Raw genomic sequence first — 21,919 nt, 5'->3', positions numbered from 1 at the left:
GAGCAGAGAGCTGGGCATGGCAGCACTTCCCCTGCAGTTCAGGCTGGTTTTGGGAAGCTGGGAGGTACGAGTGTGTGTGTCTGGATCTTCCAGTGTTACTGTGCTAGGATGCAGGTTGGGGCAGCCTGCTGCTGGGTTGGTTTGCAAGCCATCCGCTTGGGTTCTTGGGGGTTCTCTTACCCTGGGAGGGGGGAATCAGGGGGGAACAGGAGGTGTGGGACCTCAGCAGGGTCTTGGGAAGGGACCCCCGTGCAAGTTACACCCACAAAGTGCTCTAATCGCAACAAGCCAGTGATGGCAGATTGTTTCCTACACCAAGCACTTACTGCTGTACTGAACTGAGCTTATTGTAGCTTAATAGCTTTCTGCAAAGTGACTCTGCATAATAGAGTCCTGACATGTTAAATACTAATGCTTAATAATGCAAAGCCTATTAAATGCCGCCAAATGTGGCTCAGATCTGTTTCTTTTTAGTGTGAAACCAACAGCTTCTAACAGCATGCTCAAGTAAGTTACTATGAGGAAAAAAATGACACAGGAGAAGGTGGGGATGTTGTTGCAAGATTACAAGCTCATGTTGATGAGTAGAAATAGAAAAAGGAGAAAGTTGTTGTTGTCGTCACCAAATAAAAAAAAAAAAAAAGATCCCGTAGGAATAATTGAAATAACCAACAATTGAGTTATTTCTTGAAGTACCTGTCATTCACTGTTTCTGAACTGACAGTTTCATTTCATCGACAACAAGCGACAAAGTCAGTTGCAGTTGACATGGTGTTCGCCACTGCTACATGATGACAGCAGTTAAACACTTGAAACTGTGTTAGTGGGGAAGGATGGTGCTGATGCCAAACCTTGGTTGTGCTGTCTGCCTGCGTGTGGGGGAATTGTCGTAATGCTCCTGGCCCCAGCCTGGAGACCATGATGCAGAGGACTGCTCTCCTGGCTGCAGAAGCGTAAGAAATGAAGAGGTGCCTTGCACTGTTGGAATGATGTGCTTGTTTTGGATGCAAGTGTAAGACTGTGGAGTTCAATGAAATACCTGATTTGTTTGGTTTTTTCTCAACCAATGGTATAAACTCAGATTGTTAAGTATCTTTTAAAAGAGGATGACAAGTTAATAACTGTGTGTGGATTTGTTGCATGCAGTTGTGACTCTAAACAGTTGTTTTCTCAAACATAACAATGAGATTGATCTGTCTAATTGAGGATTAACTACCTTGCATCTGCAAACATGGAGTGATATTTAAACAGGTCTGTGCCTTCATCTAGAAGGAGAAAACTGTATACCTGACTTAGGCTGTCATTAATTACAGGTCTCTAAGTAGTGTCCCATGCAAATCTACTTTCTCTGGAAAAAAAGCATCTGGAAGAATCTGATACAAATGAATGAATCATTCTTGAAATTATATTGCTTTATTGTATGCTGGTGCCCGTAGCATCTGCAGCTGATTGACTGCTGTAGATAAATTTGAAATTGGGGAAGGTGTTGAAGGAATGAGCAGTAGCTTCTGCAAATGCTTGTGTGCTGGGCACTGTGTTGCGGTTGCATAAATGTTTAGGTAAAGTTTTAAGCAGCAAGGCGTACCCATCAGAAAAGTACTCACTGGTATTTATCAAGTGTCTGGTGTGCATGTTATACCATCTTGAGGTCTGTTTTCTGTGAAACCTTGGAATAACATGTTCTATCTTAGCGTAACTTTCAGAAGTCAAATAATTTACTTGTTTATACAGATTATTTGGTTCTTCTGGATGAGCAATAATTTCAAATAATTTGACAGTTCTTCAGAATGTTGAATTTAGATAGGAAGGCTAGAAATGTTTGTTTCCTGTGACCTGTTTTTCTTTAGTTTTATGTTCCTTCTGCCATCCCAAACACAGCCATCTGCTATCAGCTGTTCACACTTCCCTGTCAAATTTATGGTCCAGTCAGTGCATATGCTTTTGCCTGTGAGTAGCATTACTTTTCTGAGTAATTCTGTTGTCAGTAAGGAGACTGCACTGAAGCATAATTACCCATATGCATAAACATGTGCAGGGCTGTGGCCTTAAATTGTGAGGGCTCTGGGCTGGGAAGCTGACCTGTTTTATTTGTCTATAAAGTGTCACCTATGCTTGAGACACTGTGTACACAGCATTAATTTGGAGCAGCTGCCGGAGCAGAGGCAGCAAATGAGCTTTTGTTTCTGAAGCAGACCTGGCAAAGAGCAAAAATTTAGAACTAGCTTTGCCACCCTCCTGATTTGCAGGAGTGACTGATTTCCTTTCCCTTGAGCTTTCTCTAAATAAAATGTGTGCAAGAGGGTGCAAAAGATGTCTCTGGGATGGCAGGAAATCGCACAACAGTGACAAGGTTGAAACAAGAGCAAAAGGTCAGCAGAAGAGTTCAGGCACTTGTATCAGGGAAGGAACTGGCAGGCCACTGGAAGGATGGACTTTATTTCGTGTCCCATGGGTAACCCCTGCTCATGACTCACGGAGCTGGAGAAAGAGCATTCTTGTTCACTCACCGAGAGCTTTGTAGGCTGGCTGTTGCTGAAAGGTGTGCTTGAAGCCTGCCCCCTCCTAAACACTGTGCCTTCTGTAAACATAGTAAGGTTGTCATGGTCTTGTCAGTGCTTGCGTTTGCAGTTACAGGTGGTGAGGAGATGTAAAACGAAGCAGGCAGTTTCAGCAAAGGCTCTGTGCAATATGCCTTATGCAATATGTAGAAAAATGTTGGCGTCTTCATCTCTCATTTGGAGAATAGCTGCAACCAAACAGTGCCAGACATTTCTGGTCAAATGATATCTCAAAATGTTAATCAGATTAGCTGCACAGTCAGGAGAGCTCGGGGCGAAATTGTGTCTTTGTGTTTGTTACAGAAGGGACTGGGATAAAGGCATTTTGGCAGTTGTCAGTGCTCGGTGTATTACAGGTGCATTTCCCAGCCCTGGACAACATGTAATGTGCGGGCTCCATCTCAAAAAGCCCTAAGGGTTGGAGGCTCCCAGAGGACACCGTATGTTCTGGTACTGTTGTTAGAGTGTAATTTTGGAGGTGTAATTTTCACCAGTAACCCAAAAATCTCTTATCTCTCTCTCTCTTTTTTTTTTTTTTTTTTGAGGCGGGGCTTGTTTTTTTCAAACCTGTCTCTTTCATTTTATGCTGGTAAGTTTGCTTTTGTTAATTGCAAGTATAGTAACTTTTGCTGGTAATGAAAACTACTTTTTCTAAGCTGGTGCAGGCATGCAGATGGTTCTGGAGGATACTGTGTCCTGCAGTCCTACTAAGGACCTGAGGCTTCGTGATCTTACACCATTAAAAAAAGATGCCTAAAATTAGTGATTATTCATGCATTTAGATGATAGCGTTTCTTGGAATTCGCTATGGGCATAAGCTTTTATCGCTGTGAAATCTCCAAGAAGGACGTTCTGTTCCCCTGGCAGCAGACATGGGATCATCTCTTGAAACTGCTGACACCGGTCTTGGCATAGGCTGCAGAATTTCACGTACTGTAACCTAGATAAATTACCGTGTACTTGTGCTTTGTTACAACATGCGAACAGAACTGAGTCACTCGGGAAGAGACATTTACCATGGCCAGGTTTTTCCACATCCTCGCGCGGAGCGGTCCTACCTTGCCGCGAGCGCCGGCAGCACGCGTGGTGCGTGCCAGGTTGCCGCTGCCCGCCTGCAGGAAGGCTGCCGGCCCGGCCGGCATCGCGCGCTGTGTGCGTGGCCATCGCAGCGGGAGAGCTGGCGTGCCAGGCGTGCCTGCGCTCCTAGGCAAGCTCGGAGCAGAGGGCACGCTTCCCGGCCGTCGGTGCGCTTCGCTCGCGTCAGGGAAGGCAGCGACACGCCTGCCTTTCACAGAGCCGCTTCCAAGGTGTTCGGAAAACGTCAGTATCGCTCCGAAGAGTATTTTTAGTCATTTCTGTCTCCCAGCTGCTCCTAATAGCTTGTGCAAATTATGCAAACATTTGCGCAGCCTGTTGGAGTGCGAGTTCCCAGGCTCTTTTCCCTACTGTTCCCCACGGATTTTACTGTAGCGTGTTTGTGGTGACAGGTTCTGGTTTTGGGGTGTTTGAGCATGAGTGAGAAAGTCCGTAAGTCCTCAGAGCATATGCATTAATGAAAGCTTTTCTCTTCACAGGTTTTGCTGTGGTATATTTTGTCATTATGAGATGTCGTCTACAAGTGCTTCATTTGTGCAAATTAGATTTGATGACTTGCAGTTTTTTGAGAACTGCGGTGGAGGGAGTTTCGGGAGCGTCTACCGAGCCCGATGGATTTCTCAGGACAAGGAGGTGGCTGTAAAGAAGCTGCTCAAAATAGAAAAAGAGGTAAGAGTGTAGTTTTCATTCACTTTGCTGTGGAAACAAGGACAGAAATTATTTTCTGGTGTCTCCTGTCCTCTAGCTAATGGAGGCAAACTACCTTGGGCTGTTTGTTTGTTTAATTGCAAAAACCCCATAACTGGATGATGTTACAGTAAAGACACACTGAGGGAGCCTCAGCTGAGGATGCTGCTGATTTAAAGCATTATTATACTGTTTATTGCCCTCTCCCACTTTTCTTGTTTAGTAGCTCCTCTCTGCTGTGGTCCTAAGGAGGAGAGCTAGCTGCACCTGTGGAGCTAGTAATTTCTCTTTAATACTGCTGGGCATGTTGCTAGATAGGAAGAGGTAGCGTTCACTGTCTTTGCCTGCTTCCATTTTCTCCCGTTTACATCTGGTCTTCTAAGCTCTGTGGTTTGCATCTGTATGTTCATGTGTGTTGCTTGGAGTTGTCTCTTCCCTGCCTGCTGCAGGTTGTGATCCGGAGCTCCACTAGCTCTGAGATAATCATAGCCGTGCTTCAGCTTGGTCTCACCTTGCAGTGAAGTTTAAGCCTGACTGTTCTACCAGTCACCTTCCCACACGGCATCCTGTGCACCTGAAAAGGCAGACAGGTCCTTGGCAATCCTGTGGGAAAAGGCAGAATTAACTTACTGCACATTTACCAACTAAGGTTGGTTTGAGTTTGTGGGGGTTTTCTGTCTTTTTTTTTTTTTTTTTTTTAAGAAGACTTTTAGGTTTGCCTAAAAATACTTCCTGATCCTCAGCTTTGTACAGTCCTAGCAGAGACACACTGTGTGTGGTCCTCACGGCGCTCCAGCGTGCCTGCTGCTCACCACTGCTGATGCAGCAGCGAGAACACACCAGTGTAGTGATGGGCTGCACAGTTACTGGACAGATGTTCCAGCACGTTTATATCCAAATTGTATACAATGTTCTCGAAGTGTTTGAAGAAGATAGTTATAAGCTTGAGGATGGCAGGGCAGTGCTGGGCATAACATGCTTGGTAAATAATCAGACACCAAAGTTCATCCATCCACTGCTGCAGCAGCTGAGGTAGCATGATTACATCATGCTTTGAGGTGGGATAGGCATGTTTGATTGTGATTGAGCAAGTTGCTGTCTAAAATAATGTGGCTTATGATTTTTCCAGGATGGTTGGAGATGTACACCTTCAGTCCAATATTCATTTGTACCATTCTCTTTGATTCTACTATTTGTTAATATCAAAAGATATACAAAGACAAGTAAAATTGGTGCTATGCAGTATTGTAATGTGCTCCTTAAAAATCAACTGGCTGGCAGATCTTGGTACTGGTCAGTGAAGTATCTTTATTGAATAGGTGTGTTTGTGGTGGGATTTTGCAGGAGTCTGCTAAACCAGTTGCTAGATACTTCAGGCATTTTGAAAGAAAACTTAAAAACAGTATTACTGCATCTTGTGATGGCATAAACCTTAGTGGAATGGGAAATGATAGAGAAAGTAGGACCGTCATATGTATTGCTTGACACAGTTGGGACGTTCAAGGAAAATATAAAAGGCCAAATACAATGTTTAGCTTGTAGTAATGAGGCATACAGGTTGCATGCTAGGAAAAGGAAACTGCCGGAAAGAATTTGGTACAATGTAAGGGTTTATTTAGTAATTCGTAAGACTTGCAGCTCATGAAGAGCTCCTATCATGGTGCTGTTAAGTAAGTTAGGTTAATGTCTTTGCATATCCAAGTGAGGATCAAGTCATTTGTAAGAACCAGGCGTCTTATCTTGGTTATGTGGCGCTGGGGAAATGGGCGTTAGGCAGTAGGTGCAGTCCTGGTTCTGCTGTGTTTAAAAGAATGTCAACCAACTGGAGGGGCAGCCCAAGGCGGACTGCAAAACACAAGGAGTGGAAGGCAGGGGGGCTGTGGATGGGTGCGTGTCGGAAGGGTGTGATGCACATCATTCAACAGGATGACTTGACAGAAGGGGAGCAAGTGCCTTCCAGCACAAAATTGTTTATTTTCCTTCAGACTGATCATCGCTTGCAGCTTAAACTCAACAAGACAGGTTATAGTTGGAGCAGTTTGTTGTGGGCACCTTCTCTCGAAAGTTTTCTGGGGAGACGGCAGATAGGCAAGTAGTGGTGCCTTAAGTAAGTCTGGCTAGTCTTGCCAGAACTTGTCTGTCAAAAACCTTAGGAATTAAAAAGTAAAAGCTTGTTTTAAAAAAGTACATTTTCATATGAAGAAAATGCTGGACTCATTTAATCTAGTGCAAAAAGTTACTGCATGAACAAATGGTTGAGGTCTGAAGCCAGACAAATTAGAATGGGAAATAAAGCACAAATTACAAGGAGTGAGGATGACTAACACTTGAAGCAGACTACAGACTGAAAGAGCAAAGGTGGAGAATCCTTTCCGTCTCTTCATGTCTTCACGTTGAGATGTCTTTTTGGACAGTGGTTTTTGTCAAGTTGTTGAGCTCAACAGAAGAGCAGCTTGCTGAAGTGTAGTGGCCCGTGATGTACTAGAGGCCAGCCTCTGTGGCCTGAAGGTCTGTTCTGACCCTCACGGCTGTCGAGTTGTTTACACATGTAGTATGTTTGTCTGTAGTGTTGACAGTAATGAATGTCTGTGACTGAACTGTCCTGAAAGTCACAGTGAGTCAATGGCTTTTCTGATAACAATAGAAAAATAACTTGCCGTAACTGTATGTATCTGTTTAGTAGATCTTTGGATGGTTTCCATTTAGTCCAGAAAATTAATTATTACTCTTCCTGGTTTGTTTGAAAGGAAGTATCCTTGTAACTCTATGACTGATTGTCTTGTGTTTCTGTTAACTGCTGCCAATAATCCATAACAACTGATTAAAGGGAAAACAGGACAGTTGGGAAAAGCTTGCTCAGAGGAATTTCTTGCTAGCCTCGTCCAAGGGCACAAGCCAAGTCAATAGAGCTGTGGTATCATTCTGCAAATATGTTGTATCTGTGTTTCATTTTATTAAACAAGCCAATCGAAACCAGCAAAGATCCTGAGGACTTCATATTAGCCAAGTGGCTAACAAGTTCTAACATGTGAAACAAAGCAATTTTTGTTTCAGGATATAGCAGCATATCGAACTAAAATGTAGGCTCGGGAAAACTTACAAATACTTGGAAGGGTGTTGCTCAGACAGATTTCTTCAAAACTTTACAGTCTCAGAAATGGGAAGACATCTGCAAGGCATTAACTTTTTACAGACAGGCGTTAAAATGTGACTGTATGGGAAGAGGTGCATGTTTATGTGAATAAGGTACAGCTAAATAGGTCTGCTGACAAAAATAAATGTGCTGCAAGGCCTTGATTAGAGTATCAGATTTGAAAACTCCGGACAAGACTTCTGCTGGTTAAGTAAACCATAGGAGTGTGTCTGGAGTGATTAAATAACAGCAAAACCACAATTAAATTGCTATTTTACTATCCAGTCCAAGCACTTTAACAGTTTTAGGTTTTAAGCAAGGAACAAGAATTCCATGTGAATTGTTTTATGGAAAATCAGACCATCGGCATGATGTTTATGATGCATGTGGCAGGAGTAGAAATGCCTCCTGTAGTACAATGCGTGCTTGCTCCTTTTGCCCTAAGTGATAATTATGTGTACTCACTGAAGAAAATCGCACACCTACTACTCGGGAAGTTACTTGGTATTTTTGTGAATGATTTATATGAATTACTGGATAAGCCTGTAATTTGGCACCCACCGGAATGGATGGGAACGATTGGGCCCAAAGGCCTTACTGTGCAAATTGCTGGCAGCTCTTTTGACTTCATTATCTTGAGCAGATAACTGGAGGAGTGAAATGTTACGGATGTTGCTTTATGCCTGGCCATGTTAGCTTTTCACTGAGTAGCACTCACCTCTTTTGATTGTACCTCTCTGAAGCTCACCTCTTGCTTGTCACTGCTTTTGAAGGCTGTGCTTTCGGTGGCTGGTTTTTGGCAGCTGGCATCTGATCTAGGCTGTAGTTCTTCACCAGGAGACTTATTACTGCTGCAATTTTACCGGAAACTTGAATTTAATTTTAATGTCACTGCTCTGTGGAAGTACTCCCTGATCCATGAACTGTCTCTGTGCTATGGATGAACAGCAGTATTGCACCTGATTTGCTTGCTTCAGCTGTTACAACCGTGGTACTTCGGTAGGAGTTTGTTTGGTTTCATGCAGTACAGCTGTTCCTGGATTCCTTCAAAATGCTGGTTGGTGGTCTGTGCAAACTGCAGGAGGGTGGTGGAAAAAAACCCCAGTAAAATGTAACTGTAATCTAGTTAGGAAATACTTCTGGTCAACTGGCAGAACTGACTTCTGCATGAAAGATGTTAGATCGAATAGGATTAACTACTCATGCTTTTTGTTCAGTCATGTCTGTGCAATGCATTTGAGTTTCATGAGACTCAAAAATAAAAACATGTTTTTACTAGTTCTGATGCTATATTGCTGGAAGTCTTGACTACCATAGAAATAAATTTTATATTTTTAGGTTTTCTTGTATGTAGTATGTGTGCAATAAGCTTTAGGGGATCTTTTAATGCTTCATAAAATTTTTTGTACATATATATAATGCAGGGCGGTATAATGCAGCTTGTTCGCTTTTTCAATTTTATGATCCTCTTCTGGAAGGGACTGTCCAGAACACATGGATTGTGCCCGTACCTTCCAAAGGGGATGAGTTAAGTATAACCACGTGCATGTCATTGGACTTACCTCACTCATGTCTGTAGTCCTAAAACAGAGCATGTGGTAATTTTAATGTGGGTCATAAGAGTAAGGACTGGGAATGACTTTCAAGAGTAACAAGAAAAACAAGAGAGTAAAATAGGGCAAAACAAACCAAACTGAAACTGATACTTAGCCCTGACAGGACTAAAAATAGTAGATGTTCTTTTTGCTCACAGTTTGTATCTGGTATTGGTGCTTGGGTGCCAGCCTTGGCTGTAGCGAAGGACAATTTTGATGCTTTTTAATTCTTTTATTAGCTCTTTCTAGGAGCTCCTACTCCTTTACCCCCCTCATGTCTGACTTGGTGAGTATTGAGAGTGGTTCAAGGTAATATCTGCCAGGAAATGTCTGGATTTACGTGGTTCCAGCTCGGAGCAGGGGGATGGCAAACCCTGTGTTTCCAACCTGTGGTCCTTTCGTGCAGGTGCTATTGCTAATGAACAGTGAGAGAGGGCTTAGAGTGCGTGCGGTATAAGGGTCCATAAGGTGCAGGAGTCAAATATATGAACTTTCCAGACGTATCTGTGCCTATATTGGAAAATTACAGACTTCATGAAAAAATGAAAGGTTGTACATCCCCAGAGTAAGTGATCTTACAGGAACCCTTCCAGCTCCATATTCATTTAAAGAAATACTGCTATATCGTGTTAACAGCTGAAAGGAAATAAAACTGCATTTATTATACCAGAGGGGTGTCTGAAGATGTCTTTGTTTCTTTTTTACGGAGCCATTATTTTGCAGGCTTTTCTGTTTCTTTTTTATATTTTGGTAAAGGAAATGGCATAGAGCACTCCTCCTGGTGCTGACTGGCATATTCCCAAACAGTATCAAGAGGACACTCGGTATCCTTCGTGGACTGTGGAAGTTGTCAAAATGGGTTCAGATGCTCCAGCTGTTGCATAATATGTATCTTGCAGAATAAATAGTTTTGGATAGGGCAGACTTCTGCAATAAATCTCTGCTTTTGAGTTTGCCCTACTCTCGGCTTTCATTCAAGGGGGATTTTCTGGAGGACTTGATTTTGTAAATGAATGTCATGTTTTCAGATGTCAAGAAAGTCACTGCATTAGATTTTCTTAGTGGGTGCTTTGCATAAGACTGTATCGTAAGTGTTGAGGGGTCTATGTGTTGCAAGCAAAATGATACCAAAACTCCATTGGTATTTGGGAGATACCAGTATAATCTAAGACAATGTAACATTGCCGAAGAACAGGCTTCAGTTCCATTTTGTCTGCTTCAAGAAGAAACTTAATTCCGCTCTGTCTCTGCTCCCCCAAAAAGATCTTAAAAATTTAACAATCCAGGCACAGAAACATGCTTGTCTATATTTTGCTACATTTTATTGTAGCAGATTTTTTTTACTTGTGTAAAACATTTTTATACCACGCTTTTCATTAGATGAGTTAACGTTTTTCACAGTTGCTTCATGTAAATAATGAGTATTTGTAGCACAAGTTGTGTGGCTTACTGAGGTTTTTTGACCAGCTTCATTTGAGATTCTTACTTACAAAGGCTTGTGTGTACTCGTTCTTTTAAATCAAGCCAGTTTTGGCATAATTTGATTTAGACATCATCTTCAATGAAACTGGCATGTCAGGGCGCAGGCTGGCAGTCTGTGGCTTCAAAAGTTATTTTGAGTCAGTTGAGACATAGTGACTGTCAGCATTGTCATCTTAGCTTGCAATAAATGAGAAGCGATTTCGCAAGTGCTGGGAATCTGGCTGTAGTCATATTTTAGAAGTTACCTTATCCTTTTTTTTTATCAGCTAAACCACCATATTTTGTACTGAAATTGTAAATAATTAAGCACACATCCTTCTGTTGACTGGTGGGCAGAACAGTGACTACATAAAAAAACCTTGATAAACAGGTAAATTAATAAGCTAAGATGCACCAGATATATCTGTTGTTCCCTATCACTTGACTCTTCAGTTGCCCTAAACTTTGTCCAGGTGAAGCAAAATTATCTTGCATGTGCTGCTGGTCAAGTTGCCATAGCTTGGTTGAGGCACAGGAGCGTACTGTGTGCCTGATCCCTGGGTTAGGAATATCTCTGTGAGGTTTGGGGCCTCTTACCTCAATTGTCTTTAATTTTGTTTTTACAGAAGGTGCAACAAGTTTTTATGCCAGCATTCTACAAATTATGGATAAATGTTGTTTAGAATAGGAGAAAAATACTGTCTCTGATTATTTAGAAAGCACTCTTTCTTATCCTTTTTGCTATCCACAGTACGCAGCCTGTTAGGGTATTATTAAATATTATTTAGTTTCATAATTAAATGCCATTGTGTCTTGTCTTAATTATTGTGTCAATCTGCTGCAAGTTTTTGTTTGACAGTGGGTTGCTCAAGTTGCCAGTAGATACCTAACCACAATTAAGGGGATTTTTCCTAGTTCTTTATTTTGCTCTAGATATGTTTCTCCCTTTTCTGTTTTCTTTTTGCATGGGCTCAGTTATTATTTATAATTTGGAGGAGAGGTTCTGTTGCTTATTTCTCTGCCAGCAACCCTTGACATCAAACGGCAGCTCTTCTGTTTCCCCTCCCACGACATTCTCTGACCTCGAGCTTCTGTTAAAGTGATCAACTGCAAAATGGTATTTTTGGATGTATAAGCTGTCCTGAAGCTTTGCTGTAGAACTCTCATGGATATGGAAGAGAAGCTTTTCTGTCAAGGTGGTGTTTTAGGCTGTGGCGGGCTCAAGTAATTGAGGGTTGGTTCAAGTTAGTCTTATCTCTTCATTTGTCTGACTACATAGTTTTCTTAAAACAAGGTTACAGTACAAAATTGCGTGACAGGTGAGATCTAGTGGTAGCTTTAGAGTATGGTAAGTGTGTGTTTGAGTCTTGGGTGCTTTGAGGGACAGCTGACAATCTGTCTGTGACATGCATTGAAGTCTCTTGGTGTTGCAGTCCCTGTGGACACTAATTAAATAATTTGCACTCAACTGCAGCATATGGAATTATTGTTTCTGATACTACCAAAGTTGCTGTTGAGGTGTGTGGAAGTATCGTTTGAGTCTAACACAGTTTCTGGCTTGTTGAACGCCTGTGTGATGGTACAAATTAAGTTAGGGATCTGTGCTGGAGTTGATGTGATCTGTGTCTGGGGTCCTCAGTCTTGTGGAGGCTGTTTTTCACAGAGGTATCCGAAACCGAGCACTGAGGCCACAGTCTTTGGTTGGGGACCCCAAAGTACCTGCCATGCACATGGCAGCAATGGAATTTTGAACAACATGTTTTGCCCTCTTAAGAGGGCAGTAAAACACTGGACTCGGTATGTCCTCCTTTACTTGCCTTCCCCGCCCTTAATTTTTGACTGGCTTTGCATGAGTTGCATAAGGGTCTAGGGCACAAGATTACTTGAAAACAACGTTGAAGAAGAATATATAAAAATATATATCCTAACTTTAAGGGAAGCATAAAAATAAATCTTTTTAATTGTAATGATGCAACTAGGACTGTAAAAGTTACTTCACATTTACCTACTGTCACTTGTTAAGGTGATGATAGAAAAAGTTTTCCTTTTTAAGTGGGCAGTATAAACAGTCACAAAGAAGCATTCGGACCTGTTTATGTTAGCTGGAAGCTGCAGAGGAGCCCAGGGAACAGCTTCAGCCTTAACTCTTTCTCTCATACTCAATTAATTGCACTTACACACTGGGGAGATGGGGCCAGTAAGGGCAATACAGAGCTGCTGTCTGACCCAACTGCCTCCAAGCTGCCCTGTTTGTCTCCTAAAATGCGTTTCATCTGTTACTGCTCAGCTACTGGGGAGGGATCCAGTTTGCAAATACATGTTCATTTATTAGATTAATGTTTAGTGAACCTCCATTCTGCATAATTTCTATTCAAGAAAGCTGGCTCCACTGGGAAACTGGGGGACTCGAGTAACGGTGATGGTTCCCGTGCCTCCTCTGTGTCCCCTGCAGCTATGGTGCCTGGTGAGCGGGGCAGCCCATGGCACACAGGAGGGACCCCCTGTGGCTGCAGCTCCTTGGCGACATAGTGCCTGGACCCTGGATGGCACTGGAAGGGGACAGTTGCCACACATCTTCTGCTTCGCTTCTTCTGACTCTAGTTGCTCATTTATTTTACTCCAAAACCTCTGAAAATTGAAGTTTCTTATGGATAAATATTGTAAGTAGGGGAGAGAAAAAAAAAAAATGGTGTCGTGATACGCAAAACCCGCAGGTGTGTATCAGGCACTTGAGTTTACAGCAGCCAGATTGAAAATAAGCATGGTTTGTAAAAGCCCTTGAGCTGCTGTAGGAGAAGCGAGGAAGCTGTTAGTAGATGCAGGAAGACAACATGTAGTTGCTTTGTACAGAGTTCATCTTTTGGAAGGTAGAAAAACCAAAAGGCAGGCTTGCAGGCTGGGCAGGTGTCAGCCTTTCGATGGAAGCTGAAGCTCTCTGCAAGTTTTTATCTGGCACAGGCAGAATAGGAGAGGTGAGTAGGTGGTTGTTCTGGAAACTTGTTAGAATAATCTAGTTGCTGCACCCTTGGGTGAGTGAGCAACATTTTCCGAGAGGATATCTTTTCCTTTTCCTTGGAAGAATCACAGCAGAGAAAATGTAACTGTGCAATTAGAGGGGGGAAAGCACAGAAATCATTCATTCTTTGTCTAATTGTATAATAACCTTAATTTTAGTAATGTCAGATGAATTTGAGGCAGTCATATCAAAGATGATGGCTTATAAGTAGTGATTGGTGGTTTTCCTTTTCAGTGAACTGTGTACTTTTAATCTCCTAAACCATGGGAAAAGCTTTTTTACTTTTGACTTCTATGCAGTGTGTCTGTGTGTGATGAGCTGCTACATGTGATGCAAGTACGTAGCAACAGATAGGTAACATTTGGAGCTGTTGAATTGCTCTTCCTTTTGGATGTTGCCTTGCTAGTACCCCCTGTAAGAGTTTGCAAGGGCCCTAAAGGCATGTATGAGATCCAGAACCCCACTTACTGGGGCCACACATTTCGGAGGTCTGCTCTTAACTTTTGCTTTTTTGGTCATTTATGTATTTATACCAAAGTCTTTGTTATTGTAAAGTCTTCTCTCCCTGCCAGTGACCCATCTGTCCTGAGCAGAAGTTGGCAGTGGTGTGGTTTCTGGCACCGTCCCCCAAGTGGTTTACTCTGTTCCCATTGCAAACAGCTTCCCTGTTGGTGCTACGGTTCTGGACAGAGTCCTGCGATTTGTCATGGACTAGGAATAAAGCTCTGTTCTCCCAGGGTAAACAAGCATATTGTTGTTACTTAATAAATCTGAAATCCGAATGATGAAACCTCTTGCCTTTTCATTACTCTTGTTTCTGTGCTGTCCTGTGAGAAGGGAGAGATTCCCTGCCCATTACGGCTGTTACAGAGACGAATGTGGAGTAACAGCACTAACAGGGTGCCTGGCTCAAGAAATTCAGGGTGAGTGACACTTGATTCTGTAACAACGCTGGCATCGGCTGTTAGCTCAAGTGACATGGTCGTTGCCTTGAAACTGTGACCTGAGTTCCCTTTCTGGGAAAGAAAAAAACCCGCAGACCCATTTCAAAGACCAGGGCAGCTGCTTTGTTTGTCTTTTAAAATCTGTATCTCTGCCTTTTTGCTTGGTCAGTGTTTAGAACCATTAAAATGTAAACGTGACATGGGGACTGAGATCCTGCAGCTAGAGCTCCTTTATAATTACATATTCAGCCACAACTGTACAAAGGAAAATGAGAGTCCCTTTTCCTTTATGTACCGTGTTTCAGTTTTGCCTTAGGTTTAAATTGGCATTTTGGACTGTGTTCGCTGGAGCCACTGAAGAGCTTATCAGAAAAGGAAGGAAACAGAGGGAGGGAAAGAAAGATTTCCAAATGACAACCTTTTGAATAGTCCAAGTTCAATCCCTAAAACAAAAAGTGGAATCTTTTTTTTTTCTAAATAATGTGCTCTACGGTCTCACCTCTCATCTTGAGAAACATGAAAGAGCAAGTTAAAGAGATGACCCAAATCACAGAGTTCCTTTGAAAGAAGAAATTCAGCTGTTTTGAACACTTACAATCAAAGGAAGTGGTTTCCCTAATTACATGAACTATGTGAAAGCTCTCAGAATAGCTCTTCCACCCCAGGATTCCTTGCACTTTAGAAGTTTGCATAAAAGCTCACATGGAGAATCAGATGCAAAGTGTTTGATTCAAATTTTATTAGGCAGAAGTGAGCATACATTCCTATCTCTGGGTTTGACAGCTGGTTGGGTTTGGACCACAGTCCAGGGTTTGATGGATTTCAGTCTTGTACTTTAAAATCTTTCACTCTTCAGGTTCTCTGGTGAGACACCCCTTTCAAGAGAAAAGTAGAAATGAAAAAATGGAGAAGGGATAGAGGGGTCCCTTTGTGAGCTTTCTGTTGAGGATTCTTCTTAGGCTGTTCATGGTTGTGAAAATCCATCCCTGTACACAGCGTTTAAAAGAATGAGGAATTTTAATTCCTCTCATTTTAAAGAAGCTGTGTATCTTAAAATATATATTTGGAAGAACTGGGATCTGAATTCTACGACTTCAATGTTATTCTGGCACCACCATTTACTTCAGCCCATCAGAATTCTGAATTCACTAGAGACTTTGAACAAAACCCCAGTATTTTCAGAAGGTTATTACACCTTGTGTTTCTTTTTGTGCATATAAAGGTATGTTAGTCTAAACTAAAAAGCGAGGACATTATGAAAAGATGCAGGACACTTCTAAAGGCTTAAAAGCTCTGTTCCTAACAATTTCCTTTTCAAAAAAAGAGGTTTGCTTTTTTGCTGGTTTGGGAGTAGTGGGAGCAAGCAATGGAGGGCTTGAAGCAGTATCAAGATAATTTTCGAATGTAGGCACCTGAAGTTAGGTGCATCATTGGCCTAACTGAAATGCTCAGTTTTTGTCAAATTTTGGCAGAGTAGGGAATAATTTTATTTTTGCTCTGTAGGAGGTGTTTTTATTTCTCAAACAGTTTATTAGCTAAAAATGTAGTTAGGTTTTTAGCAATTTATGAGCATTCATCACAAAATTATCTGTCCTGAAAGTGCTGAAGACAGGTATCTAATCTTTACCCAGCTAAAACTAAAAACGATTCTTCCTTTCCAAACCATCTCTGAAACTAACAATGTAGTACTGTCTCTGTGGATACAATATGGAATAATTCATGGTTGAATTATTAATAAATAATACTTGCAAGGTTTGCAGTTATATGTGAGACCATCACACTTGCTCTGCACAACAGTGATCACCAAATGGGTTTATATTCTCCACTCAGAGCCAACTATGGTAATTATATCCAGATTTGATAAAGATAGAGATAATTGATGAAATGGGCCTTGAAGAGAAATCTCTAAGCCCTCCGAACTGCAGCAGTTCAAACTCAGGAAGGCAGGCAGGCAGTGACTGCCTTGTGGAGATACAGGATCAGCTGAAAGCTCTTTATAGTAACACTGTATACTAATAACAAGATGCCACTAATTCCACCTGAAGAAGAAATGTTTCTCTGGGTACCTTTTCCCTGCCAATACTGCATCTTTCTTGTAAGAGAGTTAGCCTTCCTAAGCTCCACGGTGGTTTGTTTTTTTTCTTCTCTCTCTCTTTTTTTTTTTTTCCAGGCAGAAAGGACTTTCCATGGGATCAGGGAATTGCCCCCTGTAAGTGAACACCCTCAGCAGGACGGTGGTGTTGCAAGTAAAGTGCACAGCACAGCAGCCGCATATGTGGAAGGGGAGGGGAGATGTCATGTAGCATTATAGCACTCTGACAGGGTGGAAAAAGAGTTCTGGCTGTGCCCTCTAGAGAGACGTGTCTCAGGCAGTGAAGCTTTGTGATCGCTATTGCTAGAGGATGATTTTGCTTGGACGAAAGAGAATGCTTAAAGTCGTGCCACCCTTGCTTGAGCTGAAGGCGGCATGGAAAATTATATCTGCTTGTGTCTGATCCTCAGTGGGAGCTGATTTCTCCCTGAATGTAAATTGGAATGGTCCTCAGACAAGTTTTGCACACCTTTGGTCTTGGAAAATGGGAAGCTGTGGTATATGGGATGCTGTTATTCTTCCACACCAAAGGAGATGTTGCAAGTTTGAATGTGCTCTGTGCCACCAAAACAGCATGGAGCTCCTGGGCCCTGGATCCAGCTCATGTGTGTGCTCTGTTCATTGCAGTGAACCTTGCCAATCTAATCCTTGTCATACTCAGAGCATAAATCAAACAGTAATTGCGCAAGGACTACAGGTATTGCTAGAATAGGAAGAGATGCAAATTCTTTATGCTGCACTCAGGTTCAGACTGGGATTGTCATTAGCTGCAGCCTGATGCCTCCTCTTTGGCTTTTCAGGTACAGCCCATGGGAGAGAGGTTTCATTAATGGTGTGACCCTGGTCCTGAATTTGCTGTGGGCTCATGTAATACATTCCCACTTCCTCTTTGCTGTTTCATGTATTGTAGGTCCTCAGGAAGCACAGTGCAGGGTGATGGAGGAAGTAGTGCAAGTCAGCTGTTTTGTAATCACAAAATAGATGATCCCCAATTTATTAACCGGCCCTTTAAATGTTCTTAATTCCCCCTTGGGTATGTGTGTGATGCTTCTCTCATATTTATTTCTGATGTGTCTGGAATTTTTCTAACAAAATGGTGGAAGAAAAATTCAAATTAAGTATGAAGGTGCACATTACTGGTGTGGAAGTAGAAACTTGAAAATGGAGAAATGCTAGAGCTGAGTGTGGTTGCAAGATGTTCTTTGCCTTTAGATGTTTACCCTAAAATACACTGTGGTTACACTGTGGAACATTATTGCAGTACTGTTATTTTTGCATTTAACTGTATTCCGTTTACCACTTTTCCTACATCTGTCATCTTCTAGAAATTTTCATCTGTTTGTGTGTGTGAGTTAGAACAATTCTCAGAAACACTTTGTACATGTTAAAGGATGAGAATTAATGGTATGTGTGATGCTGTGATTTTTCCACATTTCCAGGTCTCCTTAGAGGAAATGCTTCCGGCTTGCATGTGCTCCCTTCGACCAAACCGTCACAAAGCTGGAGCAGGTCTCAGGCTTTGCGTTCTCAGTTTGGCTCATTATTCAGTTTAGCTCTTTCTGGTGGGTTTGAACCACAGAGCCAAGGTTGTAGCACAGACATGGATGGAGGTTATAGTACCTCTGGTCGTTCTGTTGTAACTCTGGGGAAGGAACTGGCTTGGGATACTGCTCTGTGGTTGGAGAAGGGCAATGAGAAGGTCAGACTTTTGGCTTAATTTGGTGTCCTGTGGTGGTACAAAAACTGCGAGTTCTCTGTTCCTTTCAAGTCTGCGGTTCACAAAACTTACTGCCTCTGCCTTCGAGGGATACCAGGTTACTGTAACTAGTCTCTCTTTCTCTTCTAGATAGGTTCTATCTAGATTTCCACTTTGTATAAACTGGATACTGATACTGATACACTGACACTGGTATTCAAGTTACTGCCTTTTTAGATGATGTATTTTGAGGCTGACTACTTCTATTCTTATATAGATAATATGTCAACATAATTTTTTTTTTTAAGTTTTCTTTCTGAAAGCGATTTTTTAATAAGGATTAGAAATGAAATTATTTTGTCTTAGTAGAAAGAGCTTGAGCTACCGTGAAGGTAGGCAGAAGAATCCCAAGAAAAAAATAAACAGTTGGTCTATTTTCCCATAAAGGTAAAAGCTTGAAGTTTCAGGTTTTGTTTAGTTTTAATTTTTTGACCATCACTACCCAGTAGGGGTAGCATTTGAGCCAAGTTTCTAAGTCAAATACAATTTTCAATCTTAGACAAAGAAGACTGACTTTTCTGAAAAGCAGATAGGGAATTTATGTCCTGAAACTCTAGTTTTGTTGGGAATGGAGACTCTGTTCCCTAGTGGTCTAGGTGGTAGCGTGGACGTAGCCAGAGAGCTGCTATGGAGTTTGTTGTTCTGGCTATGGCATGATGGCATGGTTCTGGTTAAAGGGCAGTGACATGCAATTGGAGAAGGTACAAATCAGATTTTGGTGGAGTTGGAAGTCCTGTGTTTCCAGAGGCTGTTCTTGCCAATCCCAGCAAGGTGAAAGGGAGATCTCGCTGTAACCTGAGGAAGGGTGCTTACTGCTTAAGTCATGGTAAAGAGAAAGAAGACTTGCTAAGTCACAAGAGAAAGCCTGCTGCTCGGGATTCAGGAAGGAAGGTGATCTGTCACTAATGCATGGTAAAACCAAAACTGGAAGCAGGTTCGTGATGAAGACTTCACCGTGATTCATGGTGGACTGTTTTGACAGTTGCACATAAAACCATGACGTGCATCATGCAGATAATGCATTCAGATAGTGTACAGCAGTCAGAGATTCAGATTATGGTGACAACTCATTTTCTTGAAAACCCCAGTTTTTGTGAGCTTGTGCTTATGGCATAGGTAAATGTGCCAGGAAAAATGCTTGTTGTCCATGGAGGACTCTCAGATGCTTCAGCGGGAGAACATCTGTAGCTGGCAGCTACTTTCTCTCCTTTCTTTTATGCCAGCTGGTCACAGCTAGAATTTCTGTGCTGAAAGTTTTATGTCTTTTTTTAAAGTAGGTGGTCTCTGCATAGGGGGTGATTCTTTGCTTTTCTGCAGGGGCAGGTAATTTTTGAGTGATAACTGGGGAGAACCTTCCTACGGAGCTCTCATAGCCCATGGGAAAAGCAAAATCCCACATGGTTCCCCAGCAGCTGGTGTTAATATGTGAGAGAGGTAAGACATCTTGTGCTGTGCTGTTTCATGAGCAGGCTCAGCTGCCTGGTTGAAGATCGTTTTCTGGAATTGTAACAATCACTGGGATTCCAGTAAGAGGGATCCCCACCAAATTCTGTCCCTGTCATTAGGTACAGTAGGTTGGGTTTATCTGCTCTTAAGATCGGTCTGAAGTGAGTGCGCATCAAGAGCGTGATGACACTTTTTCTTGGTTAAATTACAGTTTTCATGATGAAGTTGGAGAAAATACTTCGGTAGGAAGATCATAGCTGCTTTAGAGGAGTGGATCAGGATTCGCGAGTACAGCTGCTGCTGTCTCTGGTGCAGTCTGTACTAATTGTTCAGCAGAAGCCACTGTATAATGAGATGAGACTTGTTCTTCTGAGTTGTCTTATCCAGATTCCTTACTAATACTCTGCAGGCCTCAGAAGAATCACTGCTCTGGCTGGGTACGCGTGGAGCAGGCCTTCCTGCAGGCAGCGTTTATTTGACGTTTCCTCTTCCGTTGCTCCTAAGCACTGCAAGAGACTTCTTGAGGGGATTGGGTTTGCCCGTCACTGTTGTACCAGAATGTCTTTTCAACAAGGTGCTGATGAGACTGAAGTGGCTTTGATCTCAGAAATAATTTCCTTGGATATTTTTCCATTGTTGGTTCTGGAAAGATGCGGGTATTGCATATTAGCCATGATACCTGCTTACCTGTGGAGCGAGCAGGGAGGCAGTTTCATGTTTTGTTACTCCCTAGCATTTTAGAGATGTCGTGGGTTTTGTTGCTATACTGTACAGTTAAAGCAGGCTTGTGTTCAAAATGATTGTGAGTAAATGGGAAAATTTCCTAACATCGAGAAGAGAAGTGATGATTGCTGAAAATAAACTGCTCTATGGGAGCTCAGGTATTTCAAGCCTGCTCTTTAGCCACTCATCCATTGTTTCTATTCAATTGCTGGTATTGCTTTGCAGCTGGAGGCAGCTTCTTACTCTAAGTCTGGCTGAATGAAATATTTATAATATTGCAGGACATTGTTCATTTCTAAACTCTTATGCCATTACAAATACATAGTTTATGCGTGTTTTGAAGGGTTTTACTAACTGTGAATAACACTAATGAAATCCATGCTATTCCTCTTGTTCTTGGCAGATCTCCCTGTATCAGGTACTTTAATATTAAATGCTGATACAGTCTCAGGCTGTATGATGCAAAATGTAATGCTCCTGTGGGATATGTTTGGATGTTGTGGATTTCTAGCTGAAACTGGTATGAAAATGAGTTATTTTTCCATAATCTTTGTGCCTTTTCTTTTTTTTTTTTTTTTTTGTTTGTTTTTTTGTTTCGTGGTTTTTGGTTGGTTTTTTTGTGGTAAATGGCCATGTAGTTGTAACTTTACTTTAAAAGCTGTTTTCAGTCGTCTTAACCTTACTGTAAGGATTTCCTGCAGAAAATGCCCTTGCTTAGTTTTATCATAAATGCTGCAGCTTCTGGAAACAGCCTCATCTCTCACTGATAGCAAGTTTTTAACCCCCATCATGAGGAAGACAAACACCATAAACCTGCAATTGCTTGGGTAACGCTGGGTGGGTTCCACGTGGTGCTTGTACTGGGCTGATGTACGTCAGTGGCAGGATCAAGCCAGTTAACTTGATCTAGCTCCCTCTTTCTGCGTAAGGCAGAGGGTCCACTGCCACATCACTGGAACAAATCTCCTTGTGATTTTTGGAGGGACCAGCCTGCTTTCCATGAGCTGAGCAGGCCTTTGCAGTGATTTGATGGGCATGTTCTGAATTCACTAGACAGTACTTCTAATTCCATAGCCTTCACATTATCTTTAAAACTGCCAAGCTATGTGCAAAGGTTGCCATAAAAAGTTGTGGTGGAGTGTAAAATTCAGTTTTCCTTTCAAATGGTCAATATCCAGTACATTTTACTAGTAACATGTCCTACGGCGTTCCTTACTTCCTAATATGCTCATACACATTTGCTACTGCATGATGCAAATGAAGTATTTTAAAGTAAATTAGATAAGATGTTACAGCACGTAATAAATTTATGTCTGTTTTCCTTCAACATGGTACAATTATGACAGTTTAACAGAACTGAGGTATCTTAGTAATGTTTTTTTCCCCCCTTCAAGACTGCAACCTAAAAGTCAA

General features: G+C 41.9%; 1 protein-coding gene across 3 annotated transcripts in view; it reads left to right on the top strand.

Moving 5' to 3' along the window:
• LOC308068644 (mitogen-activated protein kinase kinase kinase 20-like) overlaps positions 1-21,919 on the top strand; it is a 71,070-nt gene that overhangs the window by 2,923 nt on the left and 46,228 nt on the right. For all 3 annotated transcript variants that reach the window (XM_080399591.1, XM_080399589.1, XM_080399590.1), the window contains exon 2: positions 4,133-4,322. In XM_080399591.1, the coding sequence (XP_080255717.1) occupies positions 4,164-4,322 (159 nt within the window). In that variant the 5' untranslated portion in view covers positions 4,133-4,163. The remainder of the gene's footprint in view (positions 1-4,132; positions 4,323-21,919) is intronic.

The sequence above is a fragment of the Falco punctatus genome (assembly GCF_963210335.1).
Source record: "Falco punctatus genome assembly, chromosome: 8".
Taxonomy (NCBI): domain Eukaryota; kingdom Metazoa; phylum Chordata; class Aves; order Falconiformes; family Falconidae; genus Falco; species Falco punctatus.
This window is presented reverse-complemented; position numbering and strand designations above follow the sequence as displayed.